The 20,037-nt window shown below is 37.1% G+C and overlaps 1 protein-coding gene across 1 annotated transcript in view; it reads right to left on the reverse strand.

Moving 5' to 3' along the window:
- The window catches only part of LOC106063047 (ATP-dependent DNA helicase Q4-like), a 402,519-nt gene that overhangs the window by 31,250 nt on the left and 351,232 nt on the right, over nucleotides 1-20,037 (reverse strand). Inside the window, exons 17-18 of the mRNA XM_056034885.1 lie at nucleotides 13,804-13,938; nucleotides 3,374-3,491 (exon numbers count right to left, since the gene is read on the reverse strand). Coding sequence (XP_055890860.1) covers nucleotides 3,374-3,491; nucleotides 13,804-13,938 — 253 coding nt within the window. The remainder of the gene's footprint in view (nucleotides 1-3,373; nucleotides 3,492-13,803; nucleotides 13,939-20,037) is intronic.

A 20,037-nucleotide genomic window follows, 5' to 3' on the forward strand; every position in this document is an offset into this window, starting at 1 on the left:
CTTTTCGTTGGCCTAGGACATTTTTTATGTAACCTATTTAAGCTTTTCGTTATTAGAAAAAAAAATAATTTAAAAATTTCTAAAGAACTTATTGATCTTAGGTCACTCTAAAGAAAAAATCAGATGTTCAGACATATTTGAGGAAGCAAAGTCACGACTAGAAAATCATCCATTAAAATACAATGAACTAACGTTAACTAAAGTAAACGAAGCCGCCAATGAATGGTAGAGTTACTGGAACTGTCATCTTGCTTAAAATATTAGATCGTCCTTTTCTGAAATCTCACACCAAAGACACTCTGTGTGTGGAGCACTTGAAGCATGTTATGGATACCAGTTGGGAAATGTTGAAATAAAATTATTAAAATGAGGATAAAACAAAAATGAATTCAAAAGAAAATGTGTGATTTTTTACATCCGTTTATTGCGAGGTGTGTGAGCTTTCTAGAGAAAATGATCTCAGAAGATTGTGGAAACTAAAACATATTGCACAGTATTTTCTAGAAGAGAAAGATGCGCTCCAAGAAAAGAGTATTTGTGTGTGTGTTGAATAATGGATGTTTAGAAAGCAGTTTCAGTTGATGCTACAAGTCAACTCAACGACCTCAATCTAAAACTGTATGACAAGGAACAAGGACACAATAACTTCTAGCTTTGTCAATGATAGCACTGATTCAAAATGAACGTAAACTGTTTATCTTTCATAAAAAACAAAATTGAGTTGATTGAGTTGATTCCCAAAATTTAAAAGACCAAAGTCTTGAAGATCAGTCAGTTCTACAAAATACATTTTAAAAAGTCGTTTGAATGATGCCGATGAGGAGGACTGCATGCTTGCCTTTATAAATCAAATTTCGAGCTACTGAGCGAAATATTCCGAAGATTCCTTACACATGGAACTTATTCATCTGACAACAAATTTAGTTCTGAAATTGGAACTTGATGAGCACTTTATACCAAATGCAGAGGAATGATGACATTTCGTCGATTAGACCATGTTCACATTTGACAGGACACAGACAATATGCCCATAGTTTGAAGCCTGTCAGATACTGATGCGAGAAAATATTTTCGTTCATGAAAAAACAAACGGAGGTCACGCAATTAGCTCTTAATATCACAGATCTGGTCAAAGCAAAGCAAATTTCAGATACTGGCTAAAGCTTATTTATATACATATATTGCCTGTGTGTGATTTTCGCAACTTACAACTGCTAACAGTGCTCGTAATTTATAATTAGTCTATGTCATTCAGAAATAATAAATTAAAATTATAAATGAAAGCTAAAAATTTTAGCAAAGACAGACTCTCAGAGTCAAGTTCATTTTGTTGTTTTTTCCCCTTAAATCCCCCCCCCCTTTTCTACTCTACACAGATGTGTACAACAAACCAAATATGTACAAATGATCGTACTTTAAAAGACTGAAACTTCTAAACTGTGTGTGTCGCACCAGAAGCAGAAGTGAAGAAAGAATTGGCACATGGAAGCAAAAGGTTGGCTACCATTGTGTAGAGAGAGAGAGAGAGAGAGAGAGAGAGAGAGTGGGCGAGAGGAGAAATAGAGATGATCTAGAATCTATAGAGTAGTGCAAGGATGTCCCATGATTATTTCCAGGAGCAGGTCACTTCTAGTCTGAGCACAGACAGACAGACAGACAGAGAGAGAGACAAAAGGAAGCCTTGATAGATTGAGAGTATCAGTTTCTGTGCACGAACCAGATAACACTCACCTCTACATGTCGTCAGAACAGAGAGAACAGTCAGAACAGACAAAACAGACAGAAGTACACCGAGTCGATTTATCTAACTCTTACATCTGTAACACAGAATACCTCATTCACATGTCAATAAAAAGTAAAAGTTTCCCTTTTAGACTTTGAGATTTACAGGGCGGATGTTATAAAAGTATCTGTTTCTTTGGCCAACGGTTAATGAGGGTGTCATGTGGCCAGCACAACGACCAACCGTCATTATTTTCCCCAACTAATGACAGGAACCCATTAGACTTAGGCAAAGAAGTAGAAAAAAAAAACAGGGATAATCAATGCTCCTTGAAAGTTTCACCCCGGGATCCAGTAACATTTTGTTACTAGTTAACTTTGCTTTGATTTAGCTCTACATTGTCCTAGACACCACACCCACACGCGCACCTACATTTGTGAGCCGGAATGCATTGACAAAAACGAGCCTCATGGAATTCAGACTTCTACATTTGATTCAAACCCATAGGTATAATTCAAGAGTGAGTTCATTTCATCTCTGCCCCCACCACCGGGACATTAGGCAGGTCTTGAACAAGGACAGAATACATCTAGTTTAAAACTAAACATTTAAAAACAAAACAAAACTCTCTTAATTTGGAGACCTGCGAGTGCCCCTACTTCAGGCCAATGTTTCGATTAGTACTCACGTACCCCCCCCCCCCTCTCTCCTTTAAGAACATAGTTACTTAACCTCATTATTTGTGCTTCATTAAAAGCCTTGAAAGAATATCGGGGGCGTTATTCCAGGGGCGGCCATCCAGTGAGATAATGAATAAGGCACTTGACTGGGTCGAGCTGATAAATCAGATGAATGGCGGTACCCGCCAGCGCCATCATGGTTCCGTCACGTAGTCCGTAGAGAAAGTGGCCAGTACAGAACAATGGGCCCAGACCACGTCGGTCAGTGTAGATGTCCACTTCGGGCCAAACTTTGAACGTATTGGTCACGGAATGAGCGAGTTTGATCTCTCAAAGAGAATCTAGAATATTTTTTATTTTGTTAAGAGAAAAAAGTGAAATAGATAAAATCAGAGGAAAACAAATAAGAGTGTGTGTGAGAGAGAGAGAGAAAGAGAGAGAGAGAGAGAGAGAGAGAGAAAGAGTGAGAAAAGCGACAAAGAGAAAATAGAAATATGGGAAGAGAATGACAGAAGAGGGATTAGAGGGAAGAGGGTGGGAGGGAGGGAGGAGAGAGAGGAAAGAGAGAGAGAGAGAGGGAGAGACGGAAAGAGAAGTAAAGTTATCAACATTGTGGTTTTACTAGATATAAACATTGTGGTTTTACTAGATATCAACATTGTGGTTTTACAAGATATCAACATTGTGGTATTACAAGATATCAACATTGTGGTATTACAAGATATCAACATTGTGGTATTACAAGATATCAACATTGTGGTATTATATCGCATATCTGAAATTTTATTTTGGATGTTTAATCACAGTGTTACATGCGGCATGTCAAACCAATGGTTCAACTATCAAACTATGCCAGTTTAAGCATTGAAGAAAACCAATGACTTCAACATCGTATAAAAAAACAATGACTTAAACATCATTTAAAACCAATGACTTGAACATCATGTCAATCAATGAATTCAGCACTCACCTTCTTCCCGAATGTCCAGCCATCGGACCGTCTCTTCAATGGGGAGTGCTCTTTCATGACCACCGCATACAGCTTTAGCATCTGTCCGTTCCGAGTTGTCTTCTCTAGGAGACACATCCTACAGACACACAAATAGTTCACCAAATAAAAAAACTATTTTAGACAAAGAATAACGGCACAGTACGTTGGATAGTAGCGCTATACAAGTTAACAAAAAACAAATCATCATAAAAAACTTAGTTGTCACTGATGATAATTATTTTATCAACTTAAAAGTCAATTTGTTAAAAAATCATATGACTTGGTTATCTAGATATTAATTAATAAGTCAAATAAACATGCTTAAATTTATTTATGAGTCAACTGACATCTTGGATTCGTAAGTAAATAAATGAGCCAACAAAAACGCAAAGCTGTGGCATTTATACTCTCCCACCTAGACTATTGCAACGCCTTGCTAGCAGGTATACCCCATGACAAAAAAACGCCAAACTGCATCGAATTCAGAAAATCGGTGCAGGAATAGTCTTAATGAAACCAAGATGAGATTCTGCTCCTACGCTCTTGCGCACACTCCATTGGCTTCTTGTGAAATCGACTACAAGCTGGCCACACTTTTGTCATCAGTGTATCTACAATAAAGAAATGCCCTACTACCTTAGCGAACTGATCGGTCCATATGTCCCTTAGAGAACACTGCGCTCCATGGACGCAACGCGGTTAGTGATGCCACGTATCTACCTCAAAAGTTAAGTTTTGCAGGCTTTTTTAGTACACGGACCAAAGGTTTGCAACTCACTCCCCATTGATCTCAGACAGAAAACATGCTATATTCAAGGAGAACATTGAGACTTATCTGTTCAAAACTTTTAAAGATAAGTTTGTCATTTGAGCTCTCGTGCTTATGTTTGTAAAGTTATCACAACGCCTTGAGCCTAAATCTTGTTTCTAAATTAAATTATTATTATTAATTATTATAATTAATTTAACTTCATGTCAAATGACTTAGCCAAGTGAAATAAACTTAGATTCATGCCAATGGACATGTTATCCTTGCACTTACATTCATAAGTCAAATAACCCAGGCCTGCTCTGACGTTACAAAATCTGTGTAGTCTAACTCACATAACTACATGAAGTTGAAGCGGCCAAATGACGAAAATGTTTTACTAAGAGAATATCAGGTCGAGATGCAAGATTTACAATTTGTTTTTCAATCTCCAGAATCATTAAATAAGAACAATCTGGTATAAACTTTGTCACATGTAAATTATGAGTGAGTCTGGTGTGAATGTACACTTTGGTTTCTTATAGTTATAATGTTTTTTGTTTGGTGTAATGCACAAATTGTATGACAAATTTCCTTACAGATAATAAAGATTATTATTATTATTATTATTATTATTTCCATTGCATTGAACTTCTAAAAAAATGAAAAGATATCGCCAATACTTATATCAATATGGTCATTGCCTATATTTATATCAATATGGTCATCGCCAATATTTATAGCAATATGGTCATTGCCTATATTTATATCAATATGGTCATTGCCAATATTTATATCAAAATGGTCATTGCCAATATTTATAGCAATATGGTCATTGCCAATATTTATAGCAATATGGTCATTGCCAATATTTATATCAATATGGTCATCGCCAATATTTATAGCAATATGGTCATTGCCAATATTTATATCAATATGGTCATTGCCAATATTTATATCAATATGGTCATTGCCAATATTTATAGCAATATGGTCATTGCCAATATTTATATCAATATGGTCATTGCCAATATTTATATCAATATGGTCATCGCCAATATTTATAGCAATATGGTCATTGCCAATATTTATAGCAATATGGTCATTGCCAATATTTATAGCAATATGGTCATTGCCAATATTTATAGCAATATGGTCATTGCCAATATTTATAGCAATATGGTCATTGCCAATATTTACAGCAATATGGTCATTGCCAATATTTATAGCAATATGGTCATTGCCAATATTTATAGCAATATGGTCATTGCCAATATTTATAGCAATATGGTCATCGCCTATATTTACAGCAATATGGTCATTGCCAATATTTATAGCAATATGGTCATCGCCTATATTTATAGCAATATGGTCATTGCCAATATTTATAGCAATATGGTCATTGCCAATATTTATATCAATATGGTCATTGCCAATATTTATATCAATATGGTCATTGCCAATATTTATATCAATATGGTCATTGCCAATATTTATAGCAATATGGTCATCGCCTATATTTACAGCAAAATGGTCATTGCCAATACTTATAGCAATATGGTCATCGCCTATATTTACAGCAATATGGTCATCGCCAATATTTATAGCAATATGGTCATCGCCTATATTTACAGCAATATGGTCATTGCCAATATTTATATCAATATGGTCATCGCCAATATTTATAGCAATATGGTCATCGCCTATATTTACAGCAATATGGTCATCGCCAATATTTATAGCAATATGGTCATCGCCAATATTTATAGCAATATGGTCATCGCCTATATTTACAGCAATATGGTCATCGCCAATATTTATAGCAATATGGTCATCGCCTATATTTACAGCAATATGGTCATCGTCAATATTTATAGCAATATGGTCATCGCCTATATTTACAGCAATATGGTCATCGCCTATATTTATAGCAATATGGTCATTGCCAATATTTATAGCAATATGGTCATCGCCTATATTTACAGCAATATGGTCATTGCCAATATTTATATCAATATGGTCATTGCCAATATTTATATCAATATGGTCATCGCCTATATTTACAGCAATATGGTCATTGCCAATATTTATAGCAATATGGTCATCGCCTATATTTATAGCAATATGGTCATTGCCAATATTTATAGCAATATGGTCATCGCCTATATTTATAGCAATATGGTCATTGCCAATATTTATAGCAATATGGTCATCACCAATATTTATATCAATATGGTCATCGCCAATATTTATATCAATATGGTCATCGCCAATATTTATAGCAATATGGTCATTGCCAATATTTATATCAATATGGTCATCGCCAATATTTATAGCAATATGGTCATTGCCAATATTTATAGCAATATGGTCATTGCCAATATTTATATCAATATGGTCATTGCCAATACTTATAGCAATATGGTCATCGCCTATATTTATAGCAATATGGTCATTGCCAATATTTATATCAATATGGTCATTGCCTATATTTATAGCAATATGGTCATCGCCTATATTTACAGCAATATGGTCATTGCCAATATTTATAGCAATATGGTCATCGCCTATATTTATATCAATATGGTCATTGCCAATATTTATATCAATATGGTCATTGCCAATATTTACAGCAATATGGTCATTGCCTATATTTATATCAATATGGTCATTGCCAATATTTATAGCAATATGGTCATCGCCTATATTTATTGCAATATGGTCATTGCCAATATTTATATCAATATGGTCATCGCCAATATTTATAGCAATATGGTCATCGCCAATATTTATAGCAATATGGTTATTAACTTGTTCCAAGATTTGCAGTCACGGAAATAGTTTATATGGTAAGGTCACGTGACGAAAGCCCTATTCTGCAAGGCACAGTATCAGGTGGAAGAAAAAAAAAGGGGGAGGGTGGAAGAGAAAAATATAATACATAGTATAAGTTTTTTTTCTTTTTAAAATTAAAGAAATCTAATGACTAACAGTTTTTCGCTTCTACAATTAGTTTCTTCGTATTCCTACAATCTACCACCACTAACCAAGAGACGACTGCCACAGCAGCGTGCGACAACCGCGAAGCGTACAAACTTTTCACGCAATTTATTGTTCAATATAACCTGTTGTGATTGCCCCTGTTAGCCTATTTGTCTTCCCCTAAAAGACGTTTCCGCTAGGGGGGCAACTTTAAGGCCCGGAAAAAAACAACAACTCGACCTCCCCACCCCAGACTACTTAAGCCCACACAGGTCAATTGACCTTCTCACGGCAGCAACAACAACAACAACCTATTCACAATTTCTTGTCTGAAACTCCCCACTCATTCCCTTCCACCCATTCTTGTTCATTCCGTTCTAGATAACAACATTTTTGTTCGCCCCATAGAATCCGAAGAACAAAAGACAGTTCTATACTAGGAACACACTTTATGTATCATGTTACTCTCACGTGACGTCAATGCGTCTAGTGTTACGATGTAATATATTTACAGGTTAAAAAAAAGTAAGAGAGAGAGAGATTGTCACGATAAGAATCAAGGGAGGCAAATGTAATAACCAGATTTCGGAGACTGGTCAAGAGTTGTCTTGTTTCTCAGTAGAAGTTCTAGACAGATTTAATTAGACCTGGGTATTTTTAGCTGACACTGTTGGGTTTTATATTTCACGTAACACTCTTATGGTAAACTTTGTTTGAATAATACCGAATTTAAAACGATATATTAACTATTCGATGGATGAGATATTTAGCATTGACCGATGACCTATTAAGGCCACAATTCCTAGACATACTCCGCCCTTGCTAAATTCAACAAAAAGTTATTGGTTACTATTGTCCTGACAGACATACTGCAGTCTTGACCTAGGGTACTATCTACAATAAATGATTTGAAATTTCTAAAGACTCTTGGGATACGTGTTCGTCACTTCCGCACAATGTCACGTGACTTAGACATGTGCGCGTCCCGCCGCGGCCGTAAAGAGAAATAACTCTTAGTTAGGAGAAGCAGCTTTTTAAAAAAAAACATATTAGGCTTTCTACTATAAAATGATGAACTATCTAGATTCAAGATTCATTGTTAGGAAAGAAAGTCATTAGGATCGCGTGAGGCCACTCGCAGACGATAGAAATAAAAAAAAGGACCACCAGACCCCAAGACACAGTATAGAAAACATCGAATACGAATCAAATAAAAACTTGAATTTTTATTCGATTAGAATCAAATGTATTTAAAAAAATTCCGAATGTAGATGCTTTGGTTGCCTTCTTGGCTGTTTTATTTTAACAAGTTTCCAAAACAAAAAACAATCTTGACGGGTGGACTGATCGCCCCTAGTTGTCTTTGAGCCTCGTTTCCATGTGCTGTCGTCCGTCGACCTTGACCGGGAAGCACCATACTGGTCACGTGTCAAACTGGCGGGAATAATCTTTCTCGCAGTATAGTTTGATCACAAAAAAACAAATAATATATCAAATATCAAATTATTAAATTAATTTTTATGACCACTATTCGTATTTAAAAAAAAATCATCCTAAAGTATTGAAGTTGTAAGTTGAAAAACAACAAGAAACTAAATTAACAATAACAGTATTCCGAGAGAGTTCAATTGAAAATCTTAACAATAACCTTTCTGAGCTGGCTCGGTCATTTCTTAAAGACTAATTGACATTTAAATCATATTTCTTGAGGACGTTTTATTCCACATTAACATTTTTTTAACTTATTCAAAATAAATAGACACGACTGTCAAATGTCAAAATAAGTGGATTCAAATAAGATGCTGCAACTCATCGGTTCTCAGCCTGATATGGTGAGTGGACATACAATGTTATATTCCTATAGACACATAATGTTATATTTGTAGAGACACACAAATGTTATATTCGTAGAGACACACGATGTTATATTCGTAGAGACACACCAATGTTATATTCGTAGAGACACACCAATGTTATATTCGTAGAGACACACCAATGTTATATTCGTAGAGACACACCAATGTTATATTCGTAGAGACACACAATGTTATATTCGTAGTGACACCCAGTGTTATATTCGTAGAGACACACAATGTTATATTCGTAGAGACACACAATGTTATATTCGTAGAGACACACAAGTTATATTCGTAGAGACACACAAAATTATATTCGTAGAGACACACAATGTTATATTCGTAGAGACACAAGATGTTATATTCGTAGAGACACATAATTTTATATTCGTAGAGAAACATAATGTTATATTCGTAGAGACACAGAATGTTATTTTCATAGAGACACACCAATGTTATATTCGTAGAGACACAAAGTTCAAAGAAAAGGGGAATATAATCGAGATAACATTTTGCTAAACTTCGGAGGAAAGAACTACAAACACACACACACACACACATCCTGATTGCTCCACAACTTCAAATCTAAATATAGCCTCTGGCTTACTACTAACTAATCTAATGACTACAATGACTAAACCATGCATGCTGGGAGACTAATCACTTTCTGACCTCAGGCCTATGACGTAAAATAGTTTTTTTTTTTTTTTTTTTTGGTTTCTAGGTTGAACGCAGGCAAACAATGGTAGGCCTACTATTTTGAGAGGACCTAGTAACACAATTTTTTATTCACTCTTAGCAGACACATTAAAATATACTAAATACAATTAGCAAAACCTAGCTTCAGCCTCTCTCATCGAAGTTGTACTATACTCTACAATACAGAGGTTCTCAAACATTTTTCGCTTTCAGAGAAAAAAAAAAGTAGCCGTTGCATCAGAGCTTTAAATGATCTAAAATATTATGATATCGGATTTTCACATTTCTTTTCCAATTTACGAGATCTAAACGGGACGGACGGACGGACCGACAATCCACACAAAACTAATAGCTTCTTTTCCTCTTTCGGGGGCCTCTAAAAAACAAAACAAGACAAAGAAAGAATGACGTGGATGAGGTTGACGAGATTGTATAAGTGTATTTAGGCCTGACTCAACACATTTCGGACTGGAAAGCAGTCAACAACTTTTTTACAATGACACCCTAATGCAGAAAATAAATCGGTAAATATGGTTTTGTAAAGAGAATTTGTGGTCTCCTTGTTTACACATTGGTTTCAGTTCCTCGATTGTGAATATTTCAATAAGCTGCTCCTGCAGTAGTATAGCTTCACCTGTGATCGGAATCTAAGTTTGCCCAAGCGCAAAAGGGCTCAATACCCTGTCGGAAATATTCACGTGAAGAATGTTTTCAAATCTTTGGTTTAGGTCGCCATAGAATACTTCGTAACAGACAGACAGACAGTATTGAGTGGCTGGTTGATTATTATTTAAGTCATCAGATTGGATAAACTGGTTTTTAGCGTAGCGGTTGTTTGAGATGTATAATATCTTCATCTTTCTGCAGACCCCTTCGGTCGTCTCGGGGATCCCAGGGAGTCCGTGGACCACAGTTTGAGAAACAATGCCATAATATAAATATAGATTTGTTGAATATATGGGAGAAATAAAACATGTTTAATCGTTTTTGCAGATAGACAGACATAGTGACTTCTTTTGTGTCTTCTATATGTATCTCACTTGCATTCATTTTAATTATCAAGTGAAGTGTTTTGTGTTTCCCTGGAGCCATAGTTTCTGATAGACGCTTGCAATTATTCGGAACCAAACCCTCCAGCATCTGAATAGGTCACAGAGTCAAAGTTTTATCGCGTCTGTAAATACATCTTGAATAAATATTTATCTCCCAACATAAAATGAACAAAACTTTCTTTAGACTTTCAGCGAGTTCTTACAAAAGATCTTTGTGGACAGTTGTCTCCCGTTTAAAAAAAAAATATAAAAAAATCCAGTTTTAAGGAAATTCAAAACTTCTTCATAAATGTTTTATGGGCAAGATCAGCTCGATATATCATACAAGCATTCCTTTTCTTGGGAAACAAGGACTTTCATATTTTGTGTGTGCGTGCGAGTGTGTCCTATGAACTTGAACTTGACCCAGGGACAGTAAATATGCGAAGTCTGCAGACATTTACTGAATCTAGCAACTAGACAATAAAAATAAAAATAAAATACTTACAACAAAAGCCTATATGAAGTGTAACTGCATCAAATATTTTCACTCAATCTCGCAATTAATGTTGAATAGATCTAGTCTAACAATCATAAATCAGTGCGATTATGAATATATTTACCAGTTTTGTTAATTAAGCGCAACTTAAAGCTTTTAGTATGCTTTTAGTATGCTCAACGCGCTACAGTCCTATAACTTGTCTTTGACCAGTAGGCGAGTGTGGGGGTGGGGGTGGGGGGGGGGGGGTGGAAGGGGTATCTGGGATACGGTTTCCGTGCTGGCTTTCAAAAAACATTTTTAAAAAAAGCTGCTCAACTTAAATTCATATTTAAGGGCTCAGGCCTCTTTGATTGGAGGCCGACACGCAAGCAACTGAGTTTAATATTAAAATCTCACCTAAAATAAACAAAATCAAAGCAAAAAATCAGTCACTAAATAGGGAATTTTTTTTAGGGGGTGGGGGGTTGAACATCAAGAATCACCCCCCGGCTTCGCCCATGGTACGTAGTAAAGAATGAATAAAATGCAAAGGCGAATTTATTTTCTAATTCAAACTCTTAATTTTCAATTATTATCCGTATCCCTACCCAAACTAGGCCCCGTGCAATCCGTTACGCATACAGCCCCGCAATGGTTGAGTACGGCCCTGCTATTTAGTGAATGCAGGGAAAATTACTTCTTCCCCCCCCCCCCTTTTCTCTTTTTTTTTGACGCCAAAGTTACTTGGGGCAACTCTAGTCCGACTTGCACTTTTATTAAAAAAAAATAATTGTTCTTATTTATTTAAATTTATTTCATTTAAAAAATATAATAAGCATGCATCAATTGAGTTTTACTAGCTATCAGGAGCTACACTCCAACGACCGACTATCTGTCATATCACAATGACTTAATAAGCGACTTCTGTTTCTTCACTCTGGATTTAAACCCAGGTCTTGAAAAGAACAACACAGCAATCAACTTCACTGTCCCACATGCTGAATTTCACATGTCATTGACTAACCTAACAAGAGAGAAGCGCATTGGGAAGCTTAGTATTCTTAGCAACTAAAAAAAACAACAACCAATCCTTGCGCTAGGTACACGGGTTTCGATGACGTCAATGCACTTTAGCTGTAACCGGATGGAATAGCGCGTCAAGAGAAAACAGCAGCTTTGCCGTTGGCGCCTTGTTGGAGAGAATTAACTATAAACTTTTGTCGCCGTACGAAACGACTCTCGACCTACGACGCCTCGAAACGGAAGGCTAGTTCCAAAGGCAAACAGACTTACAGACTCAAAGACATGCGCAGAGTGATAGGATAAAAGTTGGCAGACGTGACACTCACGTCAGCTGCTATGTTGTGAACCGACTCTATTTCGTGTGACTTGGGATTTACCCGAACTGTGCTTTGACTTTGTTAGGTCCTCTTACCTTCGTACCCTCCAACAGGTGTTAATGTTAAACACTGAGTCAATGCGTGCAGGTTTCCTGTGTGTGTGTGCGTGAGTGCGTGTGAAGACTGCTTTACTATTTCATACATCCACTATTTGTACCTCTGTTTTCAAAGAATATCAAACGCAATGCCTCTATCCACCACACTATCACGTCAAGTCGTATTGAAAGTTCTAGGGAAAGAAATGGTAAACGCAGGAATCGAGCGTAGTCTCTAAGGCCACTTCCAAGTTTCCGCAATTAATAGAGATGAGATGTTTATATACTTGGTGGCGCAGACGTAGAGCGCATGGCTGTCACGCCAAAGAGATCGAGTCGAGACTTGGGAAGAGAGGGGAAAAAATAATGTTTTCCATGTTTCGGATGTTCCTTCAAAGTTGAAGATAATTTACTTCCTAGTTCTAGCCTCACGCAGGACGACGGGGGATGGCAGCGGGCAGGGTTTGAACCCGGGGCCATTTAGAAGTACTACAGTGCAGCCCGTATACCACACGACTAGGCAGCCATCCAGATGGGGGGGGGGGGGGGGAAGGGGCTGGAGTTGTCCACTTGTGAAGTTGATATTTGACGAGGAGAATACAGATGGCAGATGACTGAGCTAGTCACACAATGTCTTAGTAGATCCTAGGCCACAAAAATGTAAACATTTCAGTTGCCCTTAATAATGCAGCGGGTACCGGGTCATATAGCTGTGACTGGCTCAAGGGGCTGTTAACAAACAAAATGTCGGCTCAATGCGCTGTTAACAAACAAAATGTAGGCTCAAGGCGCTGTTAACAAACAAAATGTAGGCTCAAGGCGCTGTCAACAAACAAAATGTAGGCTCAAGGCGCTGTTAACAAACAAAATGTAGGCTCAAGGCGCTGTGATAACATTGCAAACACAAACACGAGAGCTAAAATGACAAACTAATCTAAAAAAAGTCAAAAAAGGTTTGATCAGCCTCACCCCTCCTTTCCCATTAATAAGTAACGGGACTAAAGAATAGAAGGAATAGTCACATCAAGCAGTCAGGGAAACCAGTCAACAGAGAGGTGAAAATATAGGCGTAATGGGGAATTTAGTCACGTGACTTTTTTTTTTTTTATATCACCAAGAGCGGGGGAGCCTTGGTTACGTGAGAAAGTGAGTGGGCGAGATGGGCCGCCCGTCTTACCTGTTGTGCAGCGAGTTCTCCGTAGATTGAGTCACAGCGACAGGGTTGAAATACCCTCGTGGTCAGCCTCTTGACCGTGACTCTGTCAATGGAGTTACCGAATGTGTGGCGTCTGAGTTCGTTCAAGTCTTTGTTCTGAAGATATAAACAAAACACAGTCAGTAAAAAAATATAACAAAACAATAATAAAAAAACAACAACAACAAACAAACAAAAAAACACTTATATTAAAGTGCGCTCTCTTTCAGTTCTTATCACCAAATTCTCTACACATGGCTTATCTCCCTTAGCTTGTTACATGGTATTTTCTACACACTGCTTCTCTCCCTTACCTAAAAGCGTTTTTTTTCTTTTATACCTATATATATATTTCTCTTCTTCCCTCAACAGTTTAAACGAGTAGTAAGGAGTAAAAGATCACTCTCTTATTTCTGCGTTTAGTCCACGAGAAAACAAGAGTAGTGTTCACACTACGGATGACTGGCTGCGCAATGGACTGTCGTTTAAATGTATCAAACTCTGCCCGCTCCCATCCCCCTTTGTCCAGCGGGAGGTTTGGACTAGGAACTAATCTAAGTAATCTACTATATATATATATTAATATATATATGTAAATAGCAGGGCCGGACTTACCCATTGTGGGGCCCTATGCGAAACGGATTTCGCGGGGCCAAGTTTGAGTAGGAAAGCGGATAATAAGTGAAATTTAAGAGTTTGTATTAGAAAATAAATTCGTCTATGCATTTTATTCATTCTTTACTACGTACAGGAATACTTTACGAGCCTTGCGTGTAGCGAAGTCATACAGTATATCATAATAATTCTGTTTCCTACATAGATCCCGCTCAATAGCAAGAATTACCAAATGTTTCAATCTATCTTTGAGAATTGTTGACCTCAAATAATTCTTGATTAGTTTGAGGCGCGAGAAGCTTCTTTCACCAGATTACACAATTACGGCTGATGCATAAAGTCGCGCGTAAGATTGGCGTTTTCCATATTGAATAACACCCAAAATGACAATTTTCGTGTATATATATTTCCGTATATTTTAAGAACTTTTTCGTATACTCTGCGATTTCGGGAGATTTCCAGGAGCTCTTGGTAAATCAACAGGAGGGCGCGGGAAATCTGTTTTAGTTATAAAATAATTTAATTAATTAATTTATGCACCTTGAATTCGCGCGGGTCTTATGAAAGCGCGGGTCCTATGAAGGTGCTCCTGGTAAATCGACAGTTTGCGCGGGAAATCTCTTTTTAGTTATAAAACGGTTTAATTTAATAATTTCTACACCTTGAATTAGAGCTGGCCCTATGAAAGTGCTGGTCCTATGAAAGTGCGGGGCCCACTGCGGTCGCATAGGTTGCAGGCGCCTAAGGCCGGCCCTGCAAAATAGCGGCGTATGCTACGCCGCCGGTCGACTAGTTATGTTATATTTTGTATTTTATATTATAAAAGATATAAATAAGATACGGTACTTTCATTTGCAATTTAACTTTACTTTTTAAAAAAATATTTAATATGAATATTTTAGTTTTAAAAATGGTATGTGTTTGAGTGTGTGGAAGGCAAGACCCTTGGTGGACGCACTATCGTAAATACGGAGCTTAACCGGCATTTACATATTCCAAGCATGTCCTCCCTTGAATCTGTCAGTATATGTTAAAAGTGGGTGACCTGCGGCTCTCCTGCCTTCTATTAGATCACCATACAGAATATCTAGTGGGAGTCGACCTTGTGGCATTCCTATCTTCATAGTAATATTATACTACGCCATCTTACTTCGATTTTCTATAAAGAAAAGAAAAATATAGATTCCTTTCGAAATAATCAGTATCATTAAAGCATGTACAAGTAATCAGTAATCAAAACATTTTATTTCTCAATACGCCTTAAACTGCTCCTGATATCCTGTCATCAAATTAAATGGTGAGATGACTAAGTAAGACATTTCTGTTCAGTGTTTATACATTCCATTAGAATGACAGAAGCCCATCATGTCATTGGCGGGACGTTCTGACAGTGAAGTGACCAGGCCCACCTCGTGCACACGTCTGACATTGTCACTTGTCAGTGGGTAATGATTGTCCAATGTGGGGCACCTTCTTCTCACCTAAGATGCTGGGGGTATTTGCTTGTATTCTATATTTAAACAAACTTAATTAAGTATGGCTAATTGATTAACTAATCGGTTGAATTTGGTTTATTGATTCATGAGTTTGTCATCGATCATGATCATGGGCTTGTGTATACAATTTCATGACGATTGGATGTGTAGAAATGGACGAAGACTCCTTTTCGAAAGTCCAAATATCCAAGAAACAAACAGAAAGAGTTCCTACAAGCGCTGTTCTAAAAAAATCTACAAACATATAGAGAAGTAATGTACTTCTGTAGAGTTTAACCAAAACGGCTCTTCTCCGCGGGACCGCTAAGAGAGTAGAGAAACCAATCTATTGTTTCAGCTGAAAATAGAGCTAATTACACTCTTTCGATTTGAACACCGCATGTTTCCATAGTAAGATAACAACAAATCTCTATGACATGTTGGTAGGAAATAGTGAGTTCATTGATGGTGTCTATAACAGAGTTCAAGTTGATATCAGACGATTAAAGGTTAACAACAGAGTTAGGTAGAAGGAAAGGAAAGATTGGGGAGAAAAGAGAGAGAAAGAGAGACATTATGAGAGAGACACTAAGAAAGATAGAGTGAGAGAGACAGTATAATAAAAAGAGAAAGAAAGAGACAAAGGAAAAGAAAGATATAAAAAGGGAAAGATAAATCATGCGAGAATACAGAAAAGGGAGAGAAGACAGAGCTAAAATAAGCCCCAGAGCAACACAAAACAAGAAAGAGAAAAAAATAGACAAAGAAAGAGAGAAGAGAAAAAAATGAAGACAATAAAAAAACAACAACAGGATCCTGGGTATCAAAACAAAACAGTTAAAAGTTAGCGATATCATAAAACTTTCTTTTCCTGATGCAAACATCTCACACAGCAATCTCTAGAGATGAGCTATTGATTGGTTGAACGATTTAGAATGTTTCCCAAAATATCTGTAAGAGTCCATAACAACAGTCTATCTAAATGCTTTGCCACGGGAGACAGGGTTCCCTAGTTAGTACACAACACGATAACAGGAAGGTTTGAATCCATTAGAAAGTTACTAGACAAAATTTGTCCAAAAGTCAGATAGCTATGTACACACTAAGAAATGGACCTCATTCACCAACCGTAAACAAACAACATTTAGCCACGTGGCGCTCTATCTCTTCTGTATAATTTATGATCTCATGTTTAATTCATGATGGTTGTCACGTGACAGTTTTTCCCCATTGTTTTATCAATAAGATCACGTGACTAAATGTTGTTTGTTTACGATTGGTGAATGAGGTCCATTAGAGCGGAATAGTTGATACTGTCACCAAGTTATTACATGTGGTGTCCATGTGTCCAGGACACGAAACGCATTGAATGAAGTCATAACAAAGTCTGGCATGGAAACTGCAACGGCATTCCAAACGATTGAGAGCGATTGTGTAACTTCCTTCAGGGATGCTGGCGATGGATAGTCCACCCCCTTAGCAGGACAAGTTCTCAGGTGGAACCACCAAGGACAGAGAGACGACAGCCCAGGAGTACATGGCGCCGCGATTGGAAAGCAAATGCCAAACCCCATGGGCAAGACGTGGAGACAGTTGGAGAGACTCCCCCAGAGACTGCCGTCTGCTGACCTATGCACCTGACCGGACCACACAGAGAGAGAAAATGAGATTGTGAAGCCTGAAACTAATGTCCAGTTTAGAAGCAGCAGATATTTGAAACGTTAAACATTCACCAACGTTGTTTGTAGAGAAAATACAGACTTGTCAAATGAATCAATGTGTTTTTCAAGTGGTTGTTCACACTAAGTGGTTGTTCAACTAAATGGTTGTTCACACTAAGTGGTTGTTCACACTAAGTGGTTGTTCACACTAAGTGGTTGTTCAACTAAATGGTTGTTCACACTAATTGGATATTCACACGAAGTGGTTGTTCAACTAAATGGTTGTTCAACTAAATGGTTGTTCACACTAAGTGGTTGTTCACACTAAGTGGTTGTTCAACTAAATGGTTGTTCAACTAAATGGTTATTCACACGAAGTGGTTGTTCAACTAAATGGTTGTTCAACTAAATGGTTATTCAACTAAATAGTTGTTCACACTAAGTGGTTGTTCAACTAAATGGTTGTTCACACTAAGTGGTTGTTCAACTAAATGGTTGTTCAACTAAATGGTTATTCACACTAAGTGGTTGTTCAACTAAATGGTTGTTCACACTAAGTGGTTGTTCACACTAAGTGGTTGTTCAACTAAATGGTTGTTCACACTAAGTGGTTGTTCACACTAAGTGGTTGTTCAACTAAATGGTTGTTCACACTAAGTGGTTGTTCAACTAAATGGTTGTTCACACTAAGTGGTTGTTCACACTAAGTGGTTGTTCAACTAAGTGGTTGTTCAACTAAATGGTTGTTCACACTAAGTGGTTGTTCAACTAAATGGTTGTTCAACTAAATGGTTGTTCAACTAAATGGTTGTTCACACTAAGTGGTTGTTCACACTAAGTGGTTGTTCAACTAAATGGTTGTTCACACTAAGTGGTTGTTCACACTAAGTGGTTGTTCAACTAAATGGTTGTTCAACTAAGTGGTTGTTCAACTAAATGGTTGTTCAACTAAATGATTGTTCAACTAAATGGTTGTTCACACTAAGTGGTTGTTCAACTAAATGGTTGTTCACACTAAGTGGTTGTTCAACTAAATGGTTGTTCACACTAAGTGGTTGTTCACACTAAGTGGTTGTTCAACTAAATGGTTGTTCACACTAAGTGGTTGTTCAACTAAGTGGTTGTTCACACTAAGTGGTTGTTCAACTAAATGGTTGTTCACACTAAGTGGTTGTTCAACTAAATGGTTGTTCACACTAAGTGGTTGTTCAACTAAATGGTTGTTCACACTAAGTGGTTGTTCAACTAAATGGTTGTTCAACTAAATGGTTGTTCACACTAAGTGGTTGTTCAACTAAATGGTTGTTCAACTAAATGGTTGTTCAACTAAGTGGTTGTTCACACTAAGTGGTTGTTCAACTAAGTGGTTGTTCAACTAAATGGTTGTTCACACTAAATGGTTGTTCAACTAAATGGTTGTTCACACTAAGTGGTTGTTCAACTAAATGGTTGTTCACACTAAGTGGTTGTTCAACTAAATGGTTGTTCACCCTAAGTGGTTGTTCACCATAAGTGGTTGTTCAACTAAATGGTTGTTCACCCTAAGTGGTTGTTCACACTAAGTGGTTGTTCAACTAAATGGTTGTTCAACTAAATGGTTGTTCACACTAAATGGTTGTTCAACTAAATGGTTGTTCACACTAAATGGTTGTTCAACTAAATGGTTGTTCACACTAAGTGGTTGTTCAACTAAATGGTTGTTCACACTAAGTGGTTGTTCAACTAAATGGTTGTTCACCCTAAGTGGTTGTTCACCATAAGTGGTTGTTCAACTAAATGGTTGTTCACCCTAAGTGGTTGTTCAACTAAATGGTTGTTCAACTAAATGGTTGTTCAAATAAGTGGTTGTTAAAACAAATTGGTTGTTCACACTAAATGGTTGTTCACACTAAGTGGTTGTTCAACTAAGTGGTTGTTCAACTAAATGGTTGTTCACACTAAGTGGTTGTTCAACTAAATGGTTGTTTACACTAAGTGGTTGTTCAACTAAATGGTTGTTCACCCTAAGTGGTTGTTCACCCTAAGTGGTTGTTCAACTAAATGGTTGTTCAAATAAGTGGTTGTTAAAACAAATTGGTTGTTCACACTAAGTGGTTGTTAACAGAAAGTGGTTGTTAACACTAATTCCCAGTGATTTTCCCACTTTGCTCCATCAGGTGAAGTACTTACATTTTTGCAAATCTTATATCAACTCACTCTGTCTGTCTGGTAAAAAAGTTTGCACACGTTATTTCTGCAACACTCAAATCTCAAAATCAAGCTGAAATTGTGCACAATTATTTCTTTGACCTGACAAGAATCAATAAAAAAAAAATAACCATTAAAAGCCCTCGAGATCGAATTCAGGTCGTTCACATTTTAAAAAAATAAATGCATTTACAAAGCGATCACCCAGATATCCGGTTCTTTCTTCCTCCACCCGTTTCCAACTGGTGCAGACAAGTGATAGAATCATAGAGTATTGA

Source organism: Biomphalaria glabrata, chromosome 7 (genome assembly GCF_947242115.1).
Source record: "Biomphalaria glabrata chromosome 7, xgBioGlab47.1, whole genome shotgun sequence".
Taxonomy (NCBI): Eukaryota; Metazoa; Mollusca; class Gastropoda; family Planorbidae; genus Biomphalaria; species Biomphalaria glabrata.